General features: G+C 39.6%; 1 protein-coding gene and 1 pseudogene across 11 annotated transcripts in view; one reads left to right on the plus strand and one right to left on the minus strand.

The window, feature by feature from the left end:
• LOC147871757 (uncharacterized) overlaps positions 1-22998 on the minus strand; it is a 92938-nt pseudogene that overhangs the window by 13301 nt on the left and 56639 nt on the right. The gene's annotated exons all lie outside the window — the stretch shown is intronic.
• LOC147871758 (uncharacterized) overlaps positions 9514-22998 on the plus strand; it is a 213571-nt gene continuing 200086 nt past the window's right edge. For 3 of the 10 annotated variants that reach the window (XR_015538354.1, XR_015538355.1, XR_015538356.1), the window contains exons 1-3: positions 10060-10726; positions 11669-11899; positions 15425-15508. Coding sequence is in view for 6 of the 10 variants with exons in the window: in XM_087360246.1 (XP_087216372.1) it covers positions 10684-10726; positions 11669-11899; positions 15425-15508; positions 20229-20365 (495 nt within the window). In the remaining 4 variants the exon portion in view is untranslated. Of the gene's footprint in view, positions 10727-11668; positions 11900-14255; positions 15234-15424; positions 15509-20228; positions 22993-22998 lie in introns of those variants that run through there. The other 7 variants (XM_087360246.1, XM_087360244.1, XM_087360247.1 and 4 more) reach the window with 7 other exon arrangements.

The following is a 22998-nucleotide window of genomic DNA, read 5'->3' on the forward strand; positions in this document are numbered from 1 at the left end:
TCTTTAGTGGGCCCACCTTTATCTCGTTCTGTCCAAAACATCTCGCCATAGAATAACGAAGATAAGAAAGTAATCAGTGCGTTAGATAGTTTGCTATCGTCTCTCGCCTTTTTTGTGTCGAATGTGGCTAAATTAAGCAATGTGAAACGTTACCTCAGGTGTTAAAGGATACTTGAAAAACTTATAATGTTCTTAAGGGAGCATTTAATTCAGAGGTATTTAAGGCTTCGACCGGGATGTTCTTTTGTTAAATCTTATGTGGTACCGCCTGATTCGACTTCTAATGGTTAAGTGAAGTGTTTTCTTCGCGGTACGGACTGGATTCGTAAATAATATTCAGACGATCTTCGGCTTCAAAGGGTTAACCAGCTGATTTTCGTAATGGTTAAGTGAAGTGTTTTCTTCGCGGTACGGACTGAATCCGTAAATAATATTCAGACGATCTTTGTCTTCAAAGGGTTAATTATGATTATCGCGGTGCAGTCTTTTGAGAACCTTGAACTTAAGAGGCATACGAATAGTTACCTTATGATAAAAAAAAATCGTATTATAACTTACTACTCGTATAATACACCTGCAAATTTTTAGGTGTCTTTCGCATCATAACATTCTCTGGAAGGAATATGAGCCTGTATGCAGCAACCGATTCAATAACCAACCGGGTTATATGTTATTTTTTATTGTAATGAACGGATTCGTTTCTTATAAAGCTTTTGTTGTTGAAATTACTGTAACCAGCGACTTATAAATTTATAATGGATAGAAATCGAAGCAGTTTTGGAGAGACTCGGCATATTAAGAAACCTGCCAATTAGTACAATTTACGTAATCCACAAATATGAGTGAAGAAGTCGGTATCCTATTGAAAAGTGTTTTTAAATACGTAATCAGCACATTTGAACAAATAGCAGACTAATGGCTTCACTAAAGAGATTGTGCATCGTGGGGGTACAACATGTAGGTCTTTTTATTAATTATTTTCTCCTTCTATTGTGGCTGGATTAACCGGTATATTTCCTTTCATATATTTAAAAAATAAGTATAGAAAGGTTTACTTAGTGGTGGAGTACACGTGTTATTTTCTCATAATTTTGGAATTTTCGTTCTCATCGTGATGGTATGAATCGAATTACGGACTGTCAAACTCCAGGTCTTTCTTATCATCTGAATATTCTCGTTTTGAAACACACAAGATTACCGTACATAGTTTGCAGGTTCATTTAAATATCATAACAGGGTATATTGTGGGCGAAACTAACACAGTTATGCAGAGCTGGCATCCTCAAAACTACTGCTAACATGACAGTGTCCCACGCCGATGGTTATTATACGCAAGGGTCATAGATCCTGTAAACCGCCTGTGATTTCGTGCGTCGTCTAAACAGATTATTACAAGGCGAAGTGGGACTTGGATACGGTACATTACCATCTCTCCCTAACAAGCCATTGCATATTACACATGCTTCATTGACGTCAATTGAGTTTCAATTAATAATCAATCGTACGTTGCTAAACACGTTTAAGATTGACTCCAGCAGTCATTAAAATGTGGGGTTGCTCATAGGACATAAAGCAAGAAGAAATTAGAACGTTAGTCGGAAGTTGTTTGTGCGAATTCATTATTATGATGTGTAGAACGTAACATCGAACGTAGTATTCGTGTGGATTCTTCACCTGCTTCAAACTCGGGGAGGTTACGCCATTGGGCGGCCATCATGAGTGATATTTTTAGTAGTTTTTCTCTTTAATTAACATCAAATGTTCCTCTCATTTTTTATGTAGGTTACTACCATATAATTTCCGGTTCATTAACCACAGTCATTCTCTTACTCGATGCTAAATAAAGTGATCGTTGAACAGAATAAGACTTTCTTCTGCCAATATCATTAAAACAGTTTTAATTAACCCTTTGAAGCCGAAGATCGTCTGAATATTATTTATGAATTCAGTCCGTACCGCGAAGAAAACACTACACCTCACCATTACGAAAATCAGCTGGTTAACCCTTTGAAGACGAAGCTCGTCTTCATAATATTTACGAATCCAGACCGTACCGTGAAGAAAACACTTCACTTAACCATTAGAAGTCGAATCAGGCGGTACCACATAAGATTTAACAAAAGAACATCCCGATCGAAGCCTTAATAGCTGGGCATTTGCCATCACAATTATCGTGATACAACGAATAATTTTCTTTTGTTTCATTCAGTGTAAAACTATTACCGATAACCAAAATTACATCCTTGATATTTCATAACACATAACGTTACTCCTAATAAAAACGACGTTAGTGTCTTTACCGTGTGTGTAAACATTGATTTGAATAGAGACCCCATAAATTATGATTGATGATTACTCTGGTTCCCAAGACGTGCAATATACCTGTCCGTGCTGATGCTCTACAATGTAGGATTTGGGCGTGGACATTTTAATTTACTTTAAGGCAGCAGGGGCGCCTGGAAAACAAAATGGTGAAGAAATTAAGGCGGTACAAGTTTAATTATTTAAAAGAAAGGATTGTCAGTATTCTGTCATCTAGAAGCAGTTTACAGTGGAATTCAATTTGCTGTCGAGTTAAATTTTAACACATTGCATGGAATTAGTGCCTAACGATATGAAGCCACGATCGTTTGTTATAAATCCTTTCTAATATTGGTTATGTGCATTTAAATGTATTGTGAAGGCTGGGGTCTTGCATTGGGTGGATCCCATATCCGAAAAGAAATACCGCATATATAATTAAATACATTAATATTAAACCTCTGTACCCTTTACAAAAATCATAGACGAATTGAACGAGGAAGACGAAAAGAAATATGAGTTCTACTTAGATTAGCCAACAAGGATATAAGACGAAACTAATGGTGATATGAAGTGGATGGAAAGAATGGTTTAATGCGATTGGACTGAAGTTGTAAGGACATTTTCAACGACGGTCATCGTTACATACAACGTTATCGTTATGCATTTTAACAATAAATTTCGCGAAAAAATGAACAAATCTCGACAAATCATCTGTGGAGCTAGTTAGGTTAGGTTAGCTTAGCTTAGGTTAGGTTAGGTTAGCTTAGGTTAGGTTAGTTTAGGTTAGCTTAGGTTAGCTTAGGTGCTTCGTAAATAAATAGAATGCGCCTAGCAGTACTTACGATTTTTTTTGAAAGCAAAACAACTTACCACATTTCCTAGACAGTTCTAATTTCAGTAATTAAATCCTTTACACACGTCACAGTGTGGCATTTAAATAATAAACTTGCGCATTCATGATTCATATGGTTGATTAAATTTGTTCCCGTAATTTCTATTGGACCTTCGGACTTTTACCGTAGCGTTAAAATCTGTTGGACAGGACAGTAATTACTGTAGAGTTGTTGAATATTAAAAGTTGTGCTACATAGGAATGTATAGGAAACCGCGGGCAAGAGTGTGTTTCTGGTTGTGAACAGCGCATCTAAGTAATAAACGAGAGTCATATGCATTGACTGCATTCTTACATACTATACGTTAATAGTTTTGCATTGTACTGTAAGATAAATTCACGTGAAATAGAAAATAAGTTAACATCGATGTTTCCAAAAAGTACGTCCCAGGAATTATCTACTGTTCCTACATACATTTTTATCTAGACTGAGATAAGCAGAATGACCTCTTGCTGAAAAAAATGTCAGTATTTCCAGCTGCTTGCTCCAGCGTACGTAGTTTCACGGTGCTGTTACCTCGAATGGTACCCAATTTGCCCTTTTGAAAGTCATCGCTTGCTTTAAAGCCAATTCGTAAACACAACGTTGCTTTTCGTCGTTTGGATAAGAAGTCATCTCACTTATCTACACTAACAAATCCTCAGTTCGATGTAACCTAGCTCAGCCAATAGTCCGTCATGGCTTGCCATGGTTCTATTCGTAAGAGAGGCTGCATTTATATCTCGGTCTCCACGTCCAGAACAGTTCTGCTGTCAGCCAGGCTCCCTCTGTGAGTACAGAGAATTTTTTTTTGCCATGGGAAAGATGTACGGAACGTGGAGCTAAGAATAAAACTCAGTCCAATTCCGACTACAGTTACACCTCCATACAAGTTGATTTCCTTTGTCAGGTTCTTAAAGATGAGGCGAATTTTTCTTTCCTTCTCTGCGTTGAAGGAATACACAATCAGATTCTGCATACAGCGTAATTAATTTGAATATGCACAGTGTAATTTAAAGTTCTGGTACAAGAAGATTTCACGGTGACTAAGATTAATAAATTCTTCTCGGGCTGCCAGCCGTGTAAGGTGGCTTAATGAAGAAAATACTGACGTTTCGAGAACTATCTTTGTCCTCGTCCTCAGGTTACTGTAGTTGTTGGAGATCCCACATTATTTTTGTGCTGGTATATGACTTTGGCGTTATATGTCTAAGAGTAACGTATGATTATTAACTTGTATGTCACTCCTTGTTGGTGACAGACTGTGTCACGACTAACCTCATTTCATCGTTACCCTCCAGGTTACACTTCATCGTCTGGTACAACTACTCCAAAAATGTTTTTACTCATCGGATGCCATGGAGGTCCTCGAACTTCCGATGAGGTACAGTGACGTTTTCTTTTCCACTTCTCTTACCTCGCTGGCTCGATGGTATGTTTCACTCCTGGAGTATAACTTGATTTCTCGGATGCGAAATAAAAAAGGACAAGTATTGAAGTTTAAATAATAATTTGAACGGTACATACCGGTGTTACATTCAGTTGATGATAATTTGCACCAAATGCATTTAACATTTATTTTATTACGGTTAATTTTATTTCCCCACTCTTCATTTGCACCCCTCTTGAAAGTCAAAAATAATAAGATGAAAACAGTTCTGTGCTATTTCATTTTGTAGTGTTAATTTAAAAGACAACGTTCTAGCCTTACTCTGGTCACAAAAATTGCAACAAATATTCCGTTCGCAAATGTTGGTGTCTCCAGAATCGCTAGATGTTTTTTTTTATTTCTTAAAAATGGGCCAGTTTCAGATGTTATGCATTAAAATTATTATTTATTAAAATTTCATAACCTTCAAAAGTAGGTTGCATCTGTTAACACATTCGCCAGTTTCTCCAAACCGTTTTGCATTAAAATGTAACATTTTCTGTGTGGTTACGTGTCTAGAACATGTTTTTGAGCGTTGTAATAAAATAGTATGAAATAGGCTACAATTCTCGCACTACAGTTGCTTTTATTAGTACGTTTATTTGTAAGTAGGTTGCGTGATTTTTTGTTCGTTTGTGAGTATTAAAAGCAAAAATATGTGTACCGAATTTTTGCGTACAGAAAGTTTCCAAACGCTTGCTTTGCGACATACGTAGGACATGGATGGCTTTAAAAGTGAACCATAATGTGTCTTTTGTGACTAATTCTAATTTTGTGACATTAAAGATCAATTAGCTTTTGATTAGAAGTGGTAGTTACTTGCAGATCGGTATAAATTTGTAGGATTTGAGGTTAGGTTTTCTGGGTTGTTGTAAAGTTAATTTCTCTCGATAATTTTGGGTTCATATCTCACACAAGTCATTTTATTGCAATTACGGGGTTATTATATGGAGGTGAGACATTAGGACGGATCGACTGATACTGCCTTCCTACTATGATTTAATATTATGCTATAGCGAAGATCGCGCAAGAATCTTTACAGCTCACGTACTTACGCGTTCCACTTGGTGTCAGTTTATCAATTCTTTATGCTACTGTACGTTCCTAATCACGTTTCAAATCGAAAAGGATGGAAAGCTATGTGTGATAAGATTAGCTACTAAATATTTATGTTCTCGCTGCATCTTTCTGTGGAACATGAAAAGGAGAGGTAGGGGAATGCTGGCATCTTCAATGTATTATACAGCAGTCTGCCCATATTTCTCGCCCTGCTAGTCTACGGATGATTCCCTGTTGTCACGTACAGCTCAGAGATATGGAGTTCATATGCACGTCGTCCTACACGAGCATGTTAAAGATCCGCAAAGTTCTGTAATGTTGTAGCGGAGTTTTGAATAGACTAAGGTGACTTAACTCTATGTACCAGAGACCTTGAAAGGCTGATTGTCGCCTTTTATGAAACTCGAAAATTTAGTACCGTATTCACTGAAATCTGGCCCTACCTGAAAGATGCCCTATATTTAGAGATAAATCTTAAATGCTCCAGTCTTCGCGTAACCTTTCCGTGTAGTCTCTTCCCCCGAGAATTTACGATTTATTTTCCAGTGTTTCGTCTTCCTCGACGTTTGCTACAGTTTCCATTTATCTTTTTTCCAGCATCCTCGTAGTTTCTCTGTACGAGGTTCAAATTCAGTCTCGTGACTACCAAATAAAAATTTAAAAATCAAACTAAAATTAATGTTCATAGTTGAATTCTCTTCACACCAAATGAAAATATTCTCAGATATATACAATGTGAAGTTTAGATTTCGAATTAGGTAAGAGAAGATTACTCTTTGCTCTTTCGTACACTCTCAGGTCTTGCACAGAAACTTTGAAACGTCATTGTTTTATAATTATCTCTTCTTTGAAATCCTTCTTCAGAGTTAACAGCTATCAAAATATTCTTCGCTGATATTCATTACGTTATTAAGTGATACTATGAAACAAATAACTTCCTTAGAGGTGGTAAAATTGTGAGACATTACACCTGTCGCGTGCTAGGTTTAAAGTTCATGAGTTTTCAGATAAATGTGTGAAGTCAGTACCCATTGAACTGTATATTACTTCCCAAAACAAAATCAATATGTAAGACTTTTAACAACATTACTCTTCGAGATATAATGCGGATAATGTCGGAGCATCTGTGACACTGAATATCATAATTTGGATGTGGAATGTGTGAATTTCAAAACCAGATTAGTTTTAATTGATTAAAATTAGTAAGAAAAATTCCTACGAGTTAAATATTTGAGTGTAACGTAAGGGATAATGAAAACTTGCACTCGAATTAAGAGCGTTCTTCAGTTTTCATTCAGTAAAGTATTATCCTGCTTAGAAATAAAATAATTTTATCACGTTATCGATCGAGAACGTTGACGTATTCTGTAATGAAAAAGTAACAAGGGAGTGGAAAAGGAGATACGCCAGAGACTGAACGGATTAGTGTGGGTGGTGGAACAATGTGTACGATTTATAACACTACGTAAAATAGTTTTCTACGGAGAACATAAAGATGGTAGAGACGAAGGAAATGGTATATTTGACATCTGTGTACAGAAAAAAAAGATTATAACCTTTTGTTATTAAATACTAATATCTGAAATGAAGAAAAATAGGCCTAACTATAAATTATATGTGAAATGTGAACGATTTTTCAATAATACCTGAAGAAGGGAAGAAGAAATATAGGCATACATATGTTGTTTAATCCACAATGATAATACTTATGCTTGAAGTTGCGACTGTTTCATCTGAAATGATTGAATGGCCATTATTATGTAAACTCATAAAATTTCTTATAAAGCGTAAGGTGTCAGGACACGAAGACTTATTAATAAGTTTCGTCTTGGTTGGTTAGTTACTGCGTAAAAGGACAGGTGGAGACACAAATGGCGTACTTTTAAAGCCCGCAGTTTCACGTTCATCTTCCCTTGACGAAAACGAACAGAAGACGGAGCGGAAATGCTTTCTACCATCAGATGGCAGTGTATTACCGAAATCCGTGTGAAGCAGGACGTCACGCATTATGGACGTCTGATGGATAAATTACGAAGGAGTCACAGTGTGAGTTATATCAAGTGGTCCCACAGGGTAATGGAATCATAGAAGAGATGTTCTTAGCTACCATTGCATTGCTTTCCAGAAAGGGGAAGTAATACTAGCCCTCTTATCCTCCATCATACTCGCTGACAACTGGTGTATCGATTCCTATAGGCTATAAGCCGTAGTATAGGTGCCTCTTAATTGATGCTCCCGGTATATTATGTAACATTCACGTTTCTAAACCGAACTCTGCAGCTTTCTGTTAGCCTTTACGTACTGTTCACAATTTTTTCGGAGCTAGTCACCCCACCCCACCCCACCGTCAGTGGGCAGAACAGGTTAATTCATATTCAAATGTCGATCGGATAATCACGAATCATTACGAAAGTTATCCGTTGATTTCCTCAGTTTCCTCAGTTGAATGCCTTAGGCACGGTTCACATTACGCGGTTTTGTAAAATTTCAAAATTTTCGAAAAATCAAAAATGCTGGAAAATGCCTGAAAAGCGCACAAAACGAATTTTTTTTTGAAAAATTTGGAAAAAATTTGAAACTGAAATTTTTCAAAAAAATTTACGTTTTGTGCGCTTTTTGAATTATTTCCTGCATATTTTGATTTTTTAAATAATTTTTCAAAATTTTGAAATTTTTCTTCAAAATTTTTCTGACCTGATGCTTTGCAGAACCGGACTCTGTCGGAATGCTCTTATGTACTATGTCTCTGTGGAACGCGGTCGTTACCTCACACGGCCTCTGATGCGCAGTCTCTGAAAAGACCGGGTGTGGCACTTGGAACTTTTAAAGGCCCGTTTCTCTTCCCAAATAACCTTCTCGGAACCCGTTGCTGCCCGCCATCCCGCTGTCATGGACCAACGTCGGAGAGTGAAAAGTGTCAGAACGAAGAACAGAGTTATTGCATTAAATTAAATTAACATTCCTGAAGATTAAGGCACGGAGAAGAAAACTATGACCCACGGGCCGAATGCGGCCCGAGAAGAAATTCAGTCCGAATCTTACGTTGCTTGGATTTTATTAACCACACGATCTGCTATGACATTTACTTCCTCATGCATAGATCTACGTACGTTTGCCGTTTAGGGAGCGCATAGATTCATGAAAGCAGTCAACATGGCTAATATTGTGGGCACTGTTGTTTTTATAATTACATGACATCCACATGCATAATATTTATGTCAAATGTTGTGTCAGTGTGATTTCCATACAGCGCCCCTGGAGGTGAAATCCGTAATCTACGACGAATAGCCAACGCGTCTTAATTTAGTTTCACCGTACGCCAGCGCCATCTGTGCCGTGGTATGGCAACTCGAAGAACCACGCGATTACCCATCGTGCATTGCTAGAGAGTACGAAGAGGTTGCACATTTCTGTTCCTGTGAAGAGCTTGTTGAGAAGGCACGGTCGCTTTGTGCTTACGTTTCACGACGTAAAAAAAGTGCTCGCCTTGGATTAAGTTTTGTGTGATACGCTTGTGGGTTTATAAACTTGTGTGATGGCAATACTTCTATTACCTGAATGTTTGATATTATGTGCAGTTACTTAAGGCTTTGACCGGGATGTTCTTTTGTTAAATCGTATGTGGTACCGCCTGATTCGACTTGTAATGGTTAAGTGAAGTGTTTTCTTCGCGGTACGGACTGAATTCATAAATAATATTCAGACGATCTTCGGCTTCAAAGGGTTAATAGTAGAATTATGCGTGTGTATTTGTGGCCGTAAGCTGGACCCACTTTTCTAGTAAACCTGTTAACCAGTGACATTGGAGCAGAATGCAAAACAAAGGTAGGAACTCATTTTTAAGTAGAATGTGATGTGTGTTAATTCGCCTTGTGTCGGTCCACACCAAGACTATCAAAATAAAAGCCAGAGAGCCAAACGCATTATATTTTCCGTATATTATGAGAGTAATTTGCAATTACCTATGTGTTTTGAAATCAAATTCAGTGATTTTAAACGAAGGGCAAAGGTCTGATTCTTATGGCAGACCAATTTTACTACAATGAAGGTACAAAGATGGCTGTCTTTAATTTTGTTCGTGACTATTCAGAATAACTCCCCCTAGCAGAAGGACAGCAAGATATGTTGAAACGCTACTGAAGTGTACTAAAAGTTTACTTTAAGCCTGCTGATGCAAACACGGTCTGATATTACTCAGTAGTTTTCTTTCCACAGAGTCATTAACGAAGTTTTCGAAACACATTTCATGCGGTTGTAACACGAATAATCTTTCAGTAATTGTTGCGTGTAACGTATTACAAATATTTTAATACCAATATTTGCATGATTTTATACCGTGAGTTAAGAGAGGGCAGACTGGCACGTGAGCATTATAAAAAATTGAAAGAGGAACCACGGTTCCCTATTTAACGTTTAAGAACGTTTAACTGTATAAGGTATATTTGTACTGAAATAAAATTCTAATGTATACCTTTACATCGTATCTATACGTGACGTCATCCGCCGACAGCTGATCTAAGTGTTGCCAACGCACTCACTAGAACCGTTCTTTGTCACGAAATAAATGGGCCAAAACTCCTAAACCGTGAGAGTTAGCAGAAATCTGTTTGCAGATTTGAAAAGCTCGTGTTTATTTACGTATTTCACTCGCAATATGTCCGGATCTAACTCTTACGCTTTAGACGTGGCAAGCGGTTGAATTTAAGGAACGAGGGTATAGTTATTACGTGTTTTGGGTAATTATTTCAACAATTTATAGAATAAAGTAAACATCATGTAGAAAAAGCCCTTAATTTACTTATAGGTTTATTTTCTCTATCTTACGTAGGTCTCGAGTTATCGGCGTTTGAATAAGTTACACACCAGCGTTACAGTTTCTGTCGAGTGTATAGCGTGATTTTATAAACGTTAAAAACTATAAATGTCATGATAATAACCGTCTAGCAGCCCAGTACAGTGAAGTTTGTAGTCGAGTTTCGAGGTTTGACGTAGCAAAACGAAACATTTGCAACGCTGTCAATGGCCCTGAGCTATTCTTGGCTCTGCAGTGAATGCACGTGCGGTAAGTAGGTCACTCCTGGAGTGCGGGGCGGGGGGGGGGGGGGACCTCACTTGTAATCTGTGTGTTAAGGAAGAAAAAGTTGCTTATTCCTTGTTCTATCTGGTTGAGAACAACCGCGTTGCTTGCTTTTACTTCGCGGAAGTTGTGATTATCCAGACCGACTGTCATTTGTCAAGTGATCAGTCAGGGAAACAGGCAACATGGGGGGGGGGGAGTAGTTTATTTATTACAGGGATTATAATTTTTTTAAAGATATTTAATTGCATAGAGATTTATATTGTTTTGAGGTTAATTTCGTTAATCGAGCCATACTAACTTTTCGATACGGTGTCTTAATGGTAAATAATCATAGAAATAAAAGGAACAATCATCCCAGGGCTCAGTCCTCGGTTGGGTATACGAATAGACACGTCAAAACAGACCTGCCTTCAACCTTTCTCCTCGAGCTCCGTTGCAATGTACCGGTCGATCGCGCGCTGCTGTCTCGCGCATGCGCTGTGGCGCGAATTTTAAATATACGTACCAACTTTGAGCAATTTTTTCGCATCAGCAGCTGAAATTTTGTGTACAATCATTACTAGACGGTCTCAGTAGACGAGCAACATTTCAGGTGAGGTTTCGGCACGACCAACCTAACCATTCCCTTTGAGAGAACTTGCTGTGCGTATTGAGGCTTTGACCGGGATGTTCTTTTGTTAAATCTTATGTGGTACCGCCTGATTCGACTTCTAATGGTTAAGTGAAGTGTTTTCTTCGCGGTACGGTCTGGATTCGTAAATAATATTCAGACGATCTTCGGCTTCAAAGGGTTAAGCGTGGTATCGCGCTAGGGTACCAACGGGAGGCCATGGCGCAGCTGCGAGCATCTCGGCCAAACTCAAGTGTATTATTTATTAATTTGGTAGTCATATACATATATCGCATCTGGCATCCGTCTTGCAGCGCCTCCAACTTGGCAACGCTGCCACGGCGAAGGCCGAATCAACATCACACGACATGAGGCCAGTCCATTGTCGTCTGTGTGTTTTTCTACTTCTTTCAAACTTGGACCATCACTATGGGATTCATCTGCTATTGAATACGCACACCGGGACTTGAAACTAAGAAACTGGGAAGATATTGTGGAAATATTTGGAGGAGGAGATTTATCTACAGTAGAAAAGAAAGAATTAGGTAAGAAGTGTTTCTATGGCTTCATTTGTGGGGCCGCTTTCCAATATGGCAACTTGATTTTTAATTTTTTGTTTTGTTTAGCAACCTATATATATATATATATATATATATATATATCACCACTTTAACAGTATATGTAATAATGAAAAATAATAATGTAATTCTGTTCACGATTGCAAAATTTGTGTGAACAGAAATAACTCCTATCTGCGTTGTCACATTGATGCAGTGGTTCAGGGTTGTCCATAATCCCCCCTCTGCATTGTATTCATGCTGTTTGAACGTGGAATTAATTGTTTCTGCAAGAATATCACTGGAGCCAAAACTCGTCTGAATAATATTTTGAAATGCAGCCCCTGTAGCAAAGAAAACGTCTCACGAGATTCTAGGCTGTGAAGATGTCGATTTTGATGTTCTCCGTCCGAATTTGTTGGTAGATGGCGACGTTTCGGAAAGAATTTCGGTTGCCATCTACAGGATGAATATGCGGGGGGGGGGGGGAGCTCTGTCAGTCAAGAAGAAGAAGTCTAGTTTACGAACTTCTTTGCTCAGTGCGTCTGAATATCGCGTTACGTAATCGAACGGATAAATATTTGTGTGTGTACATATAGTGGCCTGAATTTCAGCTGAAGAGCTTTAGATTCTGTTCTGCAAAGAGCACGAATGACCATCGCTGCTTTTGGAGCTTACTGCCCCTTGTTGTCCCCCCAAAGGTCCTCCCCCTCTCTCTCTTGCTTTCAGTGGATTCTCTTTTCCTCAGTGGAATAGAAAGATACGTCCCGTAGGATTCAGTCTTCTAACCAGCACCTGCCAGACCTTCTTCAGCGATGCCAGATTTCAACATACGCGCAACAGTTTAGATATGGGCCGTCTTGTACTCTTTGCTTCGTTTCGCGTGAAATGAGGTTTGTTTTTTCAGATAAGTGGAAAGCGTTGGTGCAGTTATGATCCCTTGTTAGTCGAGGTGTATCATTTGCGTTAGACGTTGAAACTTCAGAATTTTTAGTGTGGATTTTCTTCCGTCTAGTTTCAAACAAGGAACCCTAATTCAAAAGGAGCAGTGTGCGACATGTTTTACTTTATTTCCCTAAATGTTGAGAAGGGCCGGGCCCTTCTGAGGGCTCCGTTTTCGAGGTTTAGTCCCCGCGATTAATACGGTGTCCGCCAGGGATAAAATTATAATGCTGGAACTTTGTTTATAATCTCACGACAGCATTGAGTTGTGACCGACAAGCTAGCTGCTTGCAACACGCAGATGCTAATCCGGAATACGGGTTACTTTTACATGTATTACAGGTCCACTGTTCGCATTGAGACTCATACAAATTCAAAAGCACAACAGACGTTGTGACCCTGACGCAAAGTGTTCCACGTCTCCTGATGACGAGAGGCTGCCATGTTGCCGGACCTCACCTAACAGTCCCTTTAAATATTAACCGCTTTTAAAAAAAAAGACGCTCCGTGGACTCAGTTAAATACAACACCGATTTTCACATTCCCTTTACACCTTTAAAGGACAGTGGTAACTATATGTACCACAGCTCACTAAACTCCGTATTTTGTCCACATCGTATACCTAAAAGATTGTCAAAATAAACACAGATTATTTCTTTAAAAGGTTGCTCTTTGTAATGGTGAAGTGTCGTGTTTTCTTCGCGGTACGGCCTGATTCCTTAAGTATTAGTTAGATGAGCTCTGGTTTCAATTTTTAATAAAACCGTAGCTTTTACCTCCGAAACCAAATATCTGGGTGTCATTCTAGATTCCAAATTGACATACAAGGCCCACATATCATCCATTCTCCGTACAGCTAACTTCAGACTGAGGCAACTATTTCCTTTACTCAATAAATCCTCCAGAATGGATGTAAATTTATCGTTAATGATCTATAAATCACTCCTCCGGTCCATACTGACGTATGCCTCCCCCGCCTGGGGCTACGCTGCTAACACTCATTTACAAAAACTTCAGACATTTCAGAACAAAGTCCTCAGAATAATAACCAAATTGCCACGGGTTACTCCAATTAGTACCCTACACGAACAGACCGGAATGCCGTTGATCAAGAATTACATTAAAGGATTAGCGAATAGGCTATACTTGAAATCGGCCACCAGCTACAACAGTCAAATTCAAGAGCTAGGACAGTACGATCCCAGCATTGACAAATACCTCCGCCCCCGAGCCCTTCTTGCGAGGTAACACAACCCGCGAAATCCTCCAATCCTTTTGCTCAATAAACGGTCAGAGGATTGCCTCTGTAGTACATTGTTCTGTAACATTAGCCCAACAACACACCTTAAAATTCCTTCACCTCCAGCAAAAACACAGCTAAACCTCGGCCTTTCTTTTGTAGCCCCCACTACAGTGCACCACCAGCCCGTTATAGGTACCCCGGAGAGTCCAGTCCATAGGCGGTCAAATCGACCACTCCCCTACGCTGGACCGACCGTGAACCAACGGACACAAGACAAGACGACCACGGCATGAAAATGGAAAAATGATTTATGGAATATGGATTGTAACTTTTTGTAATTGGATAAGCAACGAGCCAAGTTGGTCGTTTCTTATCCAAAACAAATCTATGTAAAAAATGAAAAGAAAAAATGTATCAGTTTTTAATAAAGGAAGCGCACGGACAGAGGCTACCGTTAGGGCTCGCGATTTTAAATACCGGACTGCTGGCTAGAAGTCAGCAGCACGCATCCGGAAGGTCCTGCGACCGGCCAACTCGACCAAGGTTTTCCGTGGTTTTCCTCGGTACTAGAGCAAATGCTGAGTTGGTACCCAATTCCCACGTTGCTCTGCATGCCTCCCATGCAGCCCTCTCAGAGTAATATCAAAATTCCGCTCTATAGTAGCCCCCCCAAAATTAACGTAAATTATTCCTAACGCCACCCCCAAGGCCAATATCAAAATTCAAAATTAACGCAAAGACCCGAATCAACTCCCCCCTACCCTATTTCTTACCCCATCCTGTCTCCTAAATCCCCTGTCCTCACTAAACTTATTCATACCAGAAGGACGAGCGGGCACTGCCTGGGAACCTTCGTAGCCCACAACCAACTTTATACCCCTCCCCCATTTATAACAGTAGTGCCTATCGCTACTCCCCCCACTTTCTCTCTTCTCTCTCTCTCTCTCTCTGGTTTCAAAGGGTTTGGTAATTATGATTGCGCTGAAATCAGCTTCAGGAACGAAGTCACAACCTTCTGATATATTAAATATTAAGTCTATGACCTATTATTTTACTGTTAGCTTTCAGAATTAAAATAGACACTGAGCAGTCATGGCTACGGATGTGACGCCTATCACGTGTCATCATGCTTAATAATTCTTGATATTTATTTGTACTAAGAACCACAGTCAGAAACATTACTTATGTAAATGATGTGCGTTATCGTCAGTTGTCCGATTGAGGGGAGAAACTATTTTGAATTGCTAAAGTATGGCCACAAGACGAAGAAGCCGTCATCTTGACGTGTTCAGATCTTGTAATAACACGTCCGTACGTGCGTTTTGCAGAGGCCAGGATGGGAGGAGACTCCGCGGATTGGGCTCATGAATTATCCTCCAGTCTGCAGGTCGTTACCTCCAACAACCTCCAGGGTGAGTTTGTATTATTATTATTATTATTATTCCTCTTGGTAATGTTCATAAAACGGATAAAAATTGGAAATGTTACTGTTTTTCTTTTGTCATTGTATTTTTTCTCCGTCACAATGTTCAGCGTGAGAACAAAAGTTGATTACATAGTCTGTTGTAACCAAAAGTATTTAATTTCAATTAGCTGTCGAAGTTTGAAGGTTTCTAACGGTGATACCTTGTTCTTTTAAACTCTGTCCATTGTCTAAATCATAAAATTATAAAACTGAAGCATCTGGCTTACGGGATTCAATCTGAAGACGGAATCACAATCCAGCATATATATATATATATATATATATATATATATATTGTTATAAGCTGGTCTCTGAGTTCTCGTACAGAAATCTTACTTGTTCAAAGTATGAATTTTAAAGCAAATTTCTGTTAGCTGTGAATTTAAATCGTTACTTAGAACGTTATTAACTAACGGTTCCTTATTTCCATGGAGAATATTATTATTATTATTATTATTATTATTAACTACCGAAGTACAAATTCATATGACGTTTTTGCCCTTTGGAAAGTTCTATGCACATGTAATATTAATATGTGGGTTCAAGGTCCAGTATGCGAAATTATTTGTGTTCTCATTATCCTTGGTTCGTATTATTTTGAAAATGTCACCAGAGAAAAAGAAAACCTAGGCATTAATTGTCACATTAGAGAGAAAATTAATTTTAATTCGTTACAATTTCTTGAAAATCAGGATCTACCTAATCATTTTATTTTCCAAATATTTTTTAAACTATAAACTGAAATTCTCAAGAATTGAAACAGTCGTTTACAGATTATGTTGGATGTACTCCACACTATTAAGATTTAGTAGGAATTTTAAGTACTTGAAACGTAATTAACGAAGTCAGTGAGAGACGTTTGTAATGAGTGTCCGAGTCAGGTTAATTTGGGGTGTATTAATTCAGATTTACAATTTACTTAAACGAACCAGTTCCTGGGCTGGTTGAATTGTCTTTAAAATTGTTACAATCTCGCATCCAAGGTTGTGTTTCCGCAGTTCGGACTCGAATCGTTGTGTAAGCACTAATTTGTGTCTCCTGGATGACTTTCATTTTGCATTTTAAACAGAGGAATGTAGACTGAGAGTGTTTGAACCCAAGAGAAAGGAAGTGAGACAATTACATAGTCAGGAGCCTACGTATTTCTAGGCCGAGCCTTCAACAAGATTTCTACATCACATCCAGATCAGGAGAATAATATTTAGCGAATATTACAAACTACGAAGTTTTTAATATATAATGCCCTCCACCTCCCTTAGGTCCGAATATTTCCCTCAGTGCCCCCCCCCCCCCCCCCAATGTGTATTCTAATATTTGGCCTCGTTCATCAACTTTTATAAAAAGCGATCACGTTCCATCCTCTCTCTCTGGACTTGGGTCATTGCTCGTGAGAGAATTCAACATGAAGATGACTGTCTTCTGGGGTGTCGCGCGGTGTAGTGTGGTAGAAGAAGACCGACGTTTCAGGGATGCTTACTAGCTCGATCATCACTCATCGTCCTCATGATGGAGGCAGCGAACACCTCCGAAACGTCTGTCCTTTTCTGTCAGACTACACCGCGCGACAGCCCAGGAGACGGTTACGTACTTAGGCCGTTGTTGCTGTGGGGTGTGGTTTCTTCTTCTTCTTCTTCCAGAACGGGATACACCTCTTTGTGACGTAATCTGAAAGCTGCCTATAAATCAAATATCTGATCACATAGCTTTCAGTCAGGGCAGGACGCGACTGGATTGGCCTCTGGCGGTAATCAAGTGCACTGCCTAGGATTAAGATTTTTCTAGCTTGTTGTGTTGTGCGTTTGGAGTATTGTTCTTTCTCTGGGGTAAGATTTTCTTGGATCGATAGCTCCTCCAAGTTCGCCCAGTGCGATAGTGTAGCACGGCTTATGAGCTCAGTCACCAACTCAACCCTAAAGATGGAGACAGTATTGCCCTCTGACATGTAGGCATCTATGTTAAAACGTCTACAGCATAAGCGATTAATCTGGACAAGGATTTCAAATTAAGCTTGTTAACAGCGTTATGCAGTAACCTCATATGATTATGAGTTTTAAAGCAGGTGGTATACATAGTTACCACTGGCCTGTGAAGGTTTATTCTGTTATTTAGCCAGGAAACCTTTATTGTCGCGTTGAGCGTCTGGTGAGAAAACGTTTCCTCATCCTGACACGTAGGCTAGCCGCCAGACGGCATTTAGCAAATACAGTTGGAGCAGCGTCTTTAAATAAACCAAGAAAGAAAAACATTATAACGACGATGATTGCAGTTTCGTTGTATCTTATGTTTTGTCCCTTGAAGCCCGAAACCTGTTTAAATATTATTTATTATTTCGGTCCGTACCGCGAAGAAAACACGAACGTCACCATTAGAAATATCAACTGGTTAACGCTGTTTAAGGAAGTAATCGATATTTATTGTGAGAGCCATACGAAAGCCATGAATAGAAATTGAAGCGTTACTGATTTTTAAATTACGTGGTACATATAGTTACCACTGGGATTTGCAGGGTTAAAAGTATTTTTTCAGTAAGTGATTAGCATAACGCTGTCTCTACAAACACGGAGAGAAGAAACGATTCCTTAAACAGCGTTAACCAGTTGATCTCTGTAATGGTGAAGAGTTGTGTTTTCTTCGCGGTAAGGACTGGATTCTTAAATATCATTCAAGGATTCATTCGCTAACAGCATTCTGACATTTTCAGTGCATCATTGTATTCTTCAAGATTATTATAATTTTCCTTCAACTGTTTAATGTGCCTGAGTTCAGCGTTATTCAGGGACAGGTGGTCATGGAAGGGGGAGGGGCTGTGCCCCTGTCACTAGCACGTTCTCAACTCATATTTCGTAAATGTTGTTTATCTCCGCATATGCGCTACGTTCATTTTATCCGACTTGATGATCAGCTTAATAATATTTGACGTAAATAAATTACGCAGCTCCTAATTATGATATCGGTCCTTCTGTCAGTGCAAGAGACCAAGTTTTACACCCACGCATAAGCGTGTGATTAAACAGAAGAGTAAAATCATGGACGGGAATTGTACCCAGATCGACGTGTTTGAAGTACGGGGCTCTGTACACTGAACAGATTATTTGCTGAACTTAGTAGGTCCATAAACTTTCTGGAACACGTTTTGAATCGACTGACTTTGAGGCGAGGAAACGTTACGATAAATCATTGCTGTGTCACGAGCAGTTAATGTTATCTAACATGCGTTAAAGATTTGCGTGCAATTGTGCAATATGAGACAGGTAACTTACAACTTATATTTTCAGTTTCTTCTCCGTCTCCTACCCCGTTCCGAGTACGAACTCCTTTCATTTCGACTTGGGCCTTAAACGAGTGGATTTGCTACGACTTGAGAGGTTTTACATGTACATAATAGCCTTGGATGAGTGAACAGTCTATTGTTTCCACAAAGCAGCATATAAAACACCTGCGTATTATATACTTTTAACTACGCGCGAGCGAGATTTCTGGAGTATTTCCCTGCCTTCAACCTTTCTCCTCGAGCTCAGCTGCAATATACCGGTGAATGGCGCGCCGCTGTCTCGCGCATGCGCGGCGGAGCGAATTTTAAATATACGTACCAACTTTGAGCAATTTTTTAGCACCCTTGCACAGCGCATAAGCAGCTTAAATTGTATATACAATCATTACTAGACGGTCTCTGCAGACGAGCAACATTTCAGGTGAGGTCTCGGCACGACCGACCTAACCATTCCCTTGTGAGATGAATTAGCAAAAGGAAGTTTGGTGTTGCAGGCCTGGTTTTTGGTAATCGCCCACTGGTTGTTGGCAGAATTTCGATGGAACATACCTCCTCCATCTTTAGGGTATGAGTGTTGCTCCCAAAATCGTTTCTGAATATACGTGAACGAATAAATATAATGAAACAGAAAAATTGAGGCTGATTGGATCGTACCATACCATTAGCTGAAATACAAGGTCTAATGAATTAATTGATCCGGTGGATTCATGAAGACGGTGTTTCCAGTCTTGTGTACTCGTGCGAAATATTGAGTCAGATTACGAGCCTTGATAGCAAGGCACGTGAATTCTGAGAATGTTTACAAGTTCCGTATGAACAACTGCGTTGAATTTTGAAAGGGCATTAGGCTATTATGAGATCGTAATGAAAATACAAACACGCGATTCGATGATGCTTACGGAATGATGACTGGAACTTGGTGATTGCAGTCGTGATACGTAGGGGCTGTGTTCGAGGTGGTGATAATATCTTATCTGCAGAATAAGATTAATTAGGCTTACGCGAGAGACCCGCCACGGTGGTCTAGCGGTTAGAACGCTGGCCTTGTAATCCTGGGGTCTCGGGTTCGATTCCCGGCGGTGCCCGAATTTATAACTTGTGTTGGGCAAGGCCGTGGTCTAGGCAAAACGGAGTTTTCCTCCGTGGCATCCCAACAATTACTCCATTCACACACAGAAGAAGGCAATGGCAAACCACTTCTGGATCATCTGCCAAGAACGTATATGAACAGGTCCCAGTCCGAGAAGAGAAAAGGATGGAAGGATCCTGTTCATATGGACCTGTCCTCAGACAGAACACTAAATAATAAATAAATTCTACAACGCGGATGAATATTAGCCTTCGTACATTTACGTTGTACTATGAAAACAAATGCGTTACACCCCGAATGGCTCAGTTTGCAGGACACGTGACCGAGGACTTCAAGTTCACGATTCGATTCGCGATAGATCTTCGTGTAAGTATCTCTGGAATGAACTCGTCACGCAGGTACAGGCTGTGTATGGTAAAAGAGAACGTTACCAGCGACCCTGATTAGCAAATGTTGCTTTCATCAAGACAAGCCAATCAAATATACGCGTACAAAATGCTTTGTTTTGTACTCTACGCAGCTGACTGTAAAACGCAGATACACACAGCAAAACTCCCGCACGCACAACTTAAGAAATTTAAATTAGCATTTTGTGAAAAGTAGTCAATACCCAAAGTGCACTAATTAATTAATATGGTAGTACAAAAACAAATTTTCCTCTCATTTAACGATTCGTCAAACGAGTTTGCATCAGTCAAAAATGGCACGTTAATACGGCCAACGGACGCCTTATCGCCGAGGGCAAAAGAGAGAGAGAAACTCTTGTCATGAAAGTTAATGAAATTTATAAAGTTAAAAATTTATAGAAATCAAGCTTCAAAACTACTCACTCTATGGAACAGGGTATTTGTTGAAAAGTCGACTGCATACTCGGCTTCTCAAAGAATAACCCACTTTCTTTGTGGAACCCGAAGGTCACAAAAGCCAGCCACCGGACCCTACCCTGAGCTTCAAAACTACACGAAGTAATAATTTCGTGTAAATGCAGACAACGTAGAGCACTTCTATTACAAAGATCAACTGGTTAATGCTCTCCAGGGAAGTAATCGGTATTGACCGAGGATCACAAGAAATCCACCAACAAGCTGGTTGTCTTCTAGGATGTGTTCTCGTAAAAATTCACCGACGTTTCAGAAGTTCTTACTAGTTCCATCACAAGGGTTCCCTGATGATGGAGGTATCAAGTACCTCTGAAACGTCCGTAAACGTATGCCAGGCTACACGGCGCAACAACCCAGAAGACAGCCATCTCCAAGAAGAAATGTGTTGGAGCGAAATTCACATTTGCGTGTACCTGTGCGAAAACTGAGAAATAAAACACTGACGTCACGTTCAAGTCTGGAATTGGCAAAACCAGATTTCCCCTACACATGTGACGGCCTCAAGTGTTGTCTCTTTTTTAAGGTACTCTCAGAAGACACTGAATGTGACATGTCTGCTGTACGATAAGCAACAGATTATAAGGCGTGAGTAAACTTGACTGAAGAACGTGTATTATCGACGTCGAGTTACACAGACCTGTTATTCGCGGGAAAGTTAATTATTCAGTCAATTACAGACGTGTAACACAATGATACCAAGTGGGATGGAGCTCGTTGTATTTTTAAAATTCGGGGACTGACAATAACAACGCTGAGCGAAGTAACTTGCGTATTAAAATACTGTATTCTAATAGCGAAGAAGAATCAAAAGGATTACTGCTGCTACTGCAAGATTCTTTTAAAGCTAGTGATAAAACTAAACCTCTAAAAATTTCTGCCAATTCGATGAAGCACTGACTCTCCTTTAAATTTCGATCTTCGTTATCAGTACAACATTAGCAAACTGCCTGCATGATATTTCGAGAAACAACATGTAAAGATTCTAAAATGCGAGGTTCTCCCGGTGGTGAAGATATCGATTGTGAAGTCGTGGGTTGTGACGTACAGTATTGCACGTGGTTGGTTACCAGCATATCGGAGGAGCGCATCTCCTTATCTCACTTCTACACTGGAGATGGAGGTGACATCTTCATTCCTTTACCACACCGTATTACACGCTAACACAACTAACAAACTGACTGACCGACTCTCCCTTGCGCTCAATGGTAATGCTGAAGTTGCTACTGGACGCATCCTGGAGACACTTAGTCCAGTGCTCAGCCTATAAGTAATTTAAAGTCAACGAAAATACGCCACCTACTACACACCAATAAAAGTATTACAAAAAAATATGCAATGACTGACGATAAGTTTGGGCTGAATTTCTAATGTGCAGAGTCCACGTTAACACGACAAGCAGGGGAATTGTGTGTCGTCAAAGCCACCACATTGTAGTCTAATTTGTTTCGAAAGAGTTGTTTCTAAAGGAGCAGTTTATTTTCTTCACATCCAGCAACAAGAACAAACCAAAAGAGGCGAGAACAACTGTTTTAAAACGGAACAAGGTGAGTGCCAGTAGCTACACGGAAGACAAGACTCACGACGCATTTTAACCGACTTACGCTCCTCTCTTAAACAAGAAACAAGGCTTACGAGATTCGGACGTTTTCTGAGCGTCCCCTTGCCTTCAACTTTTAAAAGGATAAACTAGTTTTCATAAAATTTAGTACAAACGTAACGCCAACGGACCATATTCCAGCCTCGTACTTTGCAACTGAACACAACCAGGAATGAAAACTTGTTAAGATGGGAAAAATACAAGTGGCACTACATACAGGATCCTGAAAGTCTTAACAGATGCTAGAGGAATACGCAAATTTGTAAACGCCTTTTCTGTAGGCATGTCAGCTGCGGTAATTAATTAGCCACCGAGACTACGAATTTTTGTGTGAGGATAGGATACAAATAATCCTGTAAGAAATGTGAACAAACTCAAAGATGGTGCCTGTGAGAACCTTTACATTTGAGGTAAGCCTTCTAGGTGAGATTTCAGATTCTCACGGCGGCAAGTATAATTCAATCCTATGACCATCACACCACGCATTTTTTATACCACTGAATTAGGACGAAGATTTGGAGAACTGAAAGTCTGCGAAATATAAAATAATGCTTTACGGATTTCGCTAGAACTCCATTTGCGTGCGTGTGATTTGCAG

The sequence above is a fragment of the Zootermopsis nevadensis genome, unplaced genomic scaffold, assembly GCF_977971745.1.
Source record: "Zootermopsis nevadensis isolate Lab colony 2312 unplaced genomic scaffold, Znev_1.0 Znev_ptg000040l, whole genome shotgun sequence".
Taxonomy (NCBI): domain Eukaryota; kingdom Metazoa; phylum Arthropoda; class Insecta; order Blattodea; family Termopsidae; genus Zootermopsis; species Zootermopsis nevadensis.